At 40.8% G+C, this 3,157-nt stretch overlaps 1 protein-coding gene across 1 annotated transcript in view; it reads right to left on the minus strand.

The window, feature by feature from the left end:
• LOC101860294 (dynein heavy chain 6, axonemal) overlaps nucleotides 1-3,157 on the minus strand; it is a gene marked incomplete at its 5' end in the record, with an annotated part of 24,656 nt that overhangs the window by 13,919 nt on the left and 7,580 nt on the right. Inside the window, 4 exon segments of the mRNA XM_013089757.2 lie at nucleotides 1,001-1,122; nucleotides 1,467-1,581; nucleotides 2,261-2,365; nucleotides 2,871-2,971. Of these exon segments, the coding sequence (XP_012945211.2) occupies nucleotides 1,001-1,122; nucleotides 1,467-1,581; nucleotides 2,261-2,365; nucleotides 2,871-2,971 (443 nt within the window).

Consider the following 3,157-nt stretch of genomic DNA (forward strand, 5'->3'; position numbering starts at 1 on the left):
TCTGTGTGTCTATCAGTGTGTCTGTCAGTGTGTCCACTCACCTGGAAAATCTCGGCTGCTGCCAGCTCTATGTCTAGTCTATCTGTGTGTGTATCTGTGTGTGTCTATCTGTGTGTCTATCAGTGTGTCTGTCAGTGTGTCCACTCACCTGGAAAATCTCGGCTGCTGCCAGCTCTATGTCTAGTCTATCTGTGTGTGTATCTGTGTGTGTCTATCTGTGTGTCTATCAGTGTGTCTGTCAGTGTGTCCACTCACCTGGAACATCTCGGCTGCTGCCAGCTCTATGTCTAGTTTATCCATGAGCTTTGCCTTGATGTTGAGCGCCAGTTCGTCGGCAATCTCGTCGTTGGACTTGCCTGAACCACCCGAGGACATGCGGGGCTGCACGTCCAGGATGGTGCCGATCAGTTTGGTCGTCTCGCTCATCTATATATAGCACGGGAGGGGGGAGGAGAGGAACGTGAGTGGTGGTGGTGGTGGTGGTGACGGTAAGAATCGTTAAGATAGTGGTGGTGGTGGTTGTTGTACTGATTGTGGTGGTGGTGGGAATTGTTGAGGTACTGTTGGTGGTAGTGGAGATAGTGGTGGTTGTGGTTGTGGTTGTGGTGGTGCTGGTGGAAATCATGGAGATGCTGTTGTCGTTAATGATGATGACGATGGTTTCTAAAAATAATAACACCATTAAATTTCCTCCCAAAACCCTGTCTTCATATACTTTTTGTTGTTGCCGTACACCAATGATGAGGATGAAAATTATGATAAAAGTGATAAGATAATGACAGTGAAGATAATAAAGAAGATGATAATGACAAAATCACACAACAACAACAACATCATCAACTAAACCACCTAGCTCACCTGGAAGGCAATGTTGGCGTTTTCGTGCATGCAACAACAACAACAACAACAACACCAACAACAACAACAACAACAACCACAGCAACAACAACAACAACAACAACTACAACAACAACTACAACAACCACCACCAGTAGCTCACCTGGAAGGCAATGTTGGCATTTTCGTGCATGCCAAAGATTTCCGGCTGGTCGATCTGAGGTAACTCTTCAATGTAGGCCCGGTACTCCGTGATGGTCTCAAACTGGGGCGCGTAGTAGATCCCTGTATAACACACATATGTATATATATATATATCAGTTTGGTCATCAACAACAGCAACAACAGCGGCAACAACAACAGCAACAACAACAGCAACAACAACGGCAACAGAAATAAAAACAAAGAAAAAAACGAAAACAACAATAATTCACCAGAGAAAGAGTACTTGAATTCAAGATCTAGAGTAAAAGGCTGGAAGAATTTCTTAAGATATCAACAACAACAACAACAACAACAACAACAATTTACCAGAGGGAGAGTACTTGTACTCAGGGTCTAGAGTACAGGGCTGGAAGAATGTCTTAGCTAGGACAACAACAACAACAACAACAACAACAACAATTTACCAGAGGGAGAGTACTTGTATTCAGGGTCTAGAGTACAGGGCTGGAAGAATGTCTTCAGAATGGTTCGCAGACATCTCTGGTCCTGTGCGTCTGTCACACGACCACCATACGTGATCTGGGGAGGAACAAAAGATTTTTCCAGTTTATGGGGGATTTCTTTTTTTGGGGGGGTCTCATGTCCTTTTTTGAAGATAAAAATAAAAAAAAGATAAGATAAGATAATACTTTATTGTCCCAGAGTGAAATTTTTCTTGGCTGTACGAGAACGTAAAAACACATGCAGGTATACATAGAAATTTAATTATATATTACTCTCAATAAAATTCAATATGAAGAAAAAAAAAAGTGAAGCTTAAAATAATGTACATATCAGATCAGATGTATCATTCAACCACATGCAGGAGTTTATAGGATAGGATAAGGTAAGATAAGGGAAGGTAAGATAAGGTAAGGTACAGTAAGGTACGGTAAGGTACGGTAAGGTGAGGTAAGGTACGGTAAGGTACGGTAAGGTACGGTAAGGTACGGTAAGGTACGGTAAAGTACAGTAAGGTACGGTAAGGTACGGTAAGGTACGGTAAGGTACGGTAAGGTGAGGTAAGGTAATATTTTGACTGATCCCCACAAAGATAGAGAGAAAAAAAAGAAGTGTACAGATAGATTCAAAAATAGGAAGTGTACATATGAAGAAAAAAAACCAAAAACCAAAACAAGAAAGCAAAAAAAAAAGAAAGAGAGGAGAAAAAAAAAGAAAAAAAGTGGAAAAAAGAAGAGGAAAAAGTCCAAGCATGTACCTCTCCAGTGATGTATATGAGTGTGTCCCAGGGCATGAACCCGTCGACACAGAACATCTGCATGTTGAGGAGGGCACACTCACGGTCACTGTCGCTGAACTCATACTGGTAGCCGAGGGGGGGGGTGGGGAGGGGGTGGTGAGAGAACAGAACAACATGTATTTATAGAACATCTGCATGTTGAGGAGGGCACACTTGCGGTCGCTGTCGCTGAACTCATACTGGTAGCCGAGGGTAGAGGGGGTGGGTGGGGGGAAGGGACAAATCAGAACAACATGTATTTATAGAACAGTGTATTGTCAAATAATACAAGGCATCTTGGAGAAATCAGGCGCGTGTCAAAATAATGAAATCAAAGAAACACGCATTTTTCTGCTCCTTCTGCAATTTTTATCAATTTTTCTTCTTCTTTTTTTTGTTTTTTGTCTCCACATCTTTTCTGTCCATTTAAAACACACATTTCTGAGTGGATTACACTGAAAAACGTCGATCAGTGGAACAGAAAATGTAATTTTATCTCTGAAATCAGGAGACCCCCCCCCCCTCATTCAATAGCAAACATCTCGACTTCTATATCAAGATAGATGGGAAGACAGACAAAATGACTCACGGGAATGTTCCACCCAAGAGGTCCGAACTTCTTCCTCTCGAGAATGATGGCGTGGAAGAAACAGATGCCGAAGATCATCCTCCGCCAGTCCATGCCCAGGACTGTAAACACAGACACAGAAACAGCACAGTCATCAGCATTATCATAATTGATAATATTAATAACCATAATCATAAAAATCACAATATTAATAATTGTAATAATAATGACAATAATAATAATAATAATAATAATAATAATAATAATAATAATAATAATAATGATAAAATTAATTATTATAACAATTA

Source organism: Aplysia californica, unplaced genomic scaffold (assembly GCF_000002075.1).
Source record: "Aplysia californica isolate F4 #8 unplaced genomic scaffold, AplCal3.0 scaffold01035, whole genome shotgun sequence".
NCBI lineage: Eukaryota > Metazoa > Mollusca > Gastropoda > Aplysiida > Aplysiidae > Aplysia > Aplysia californica.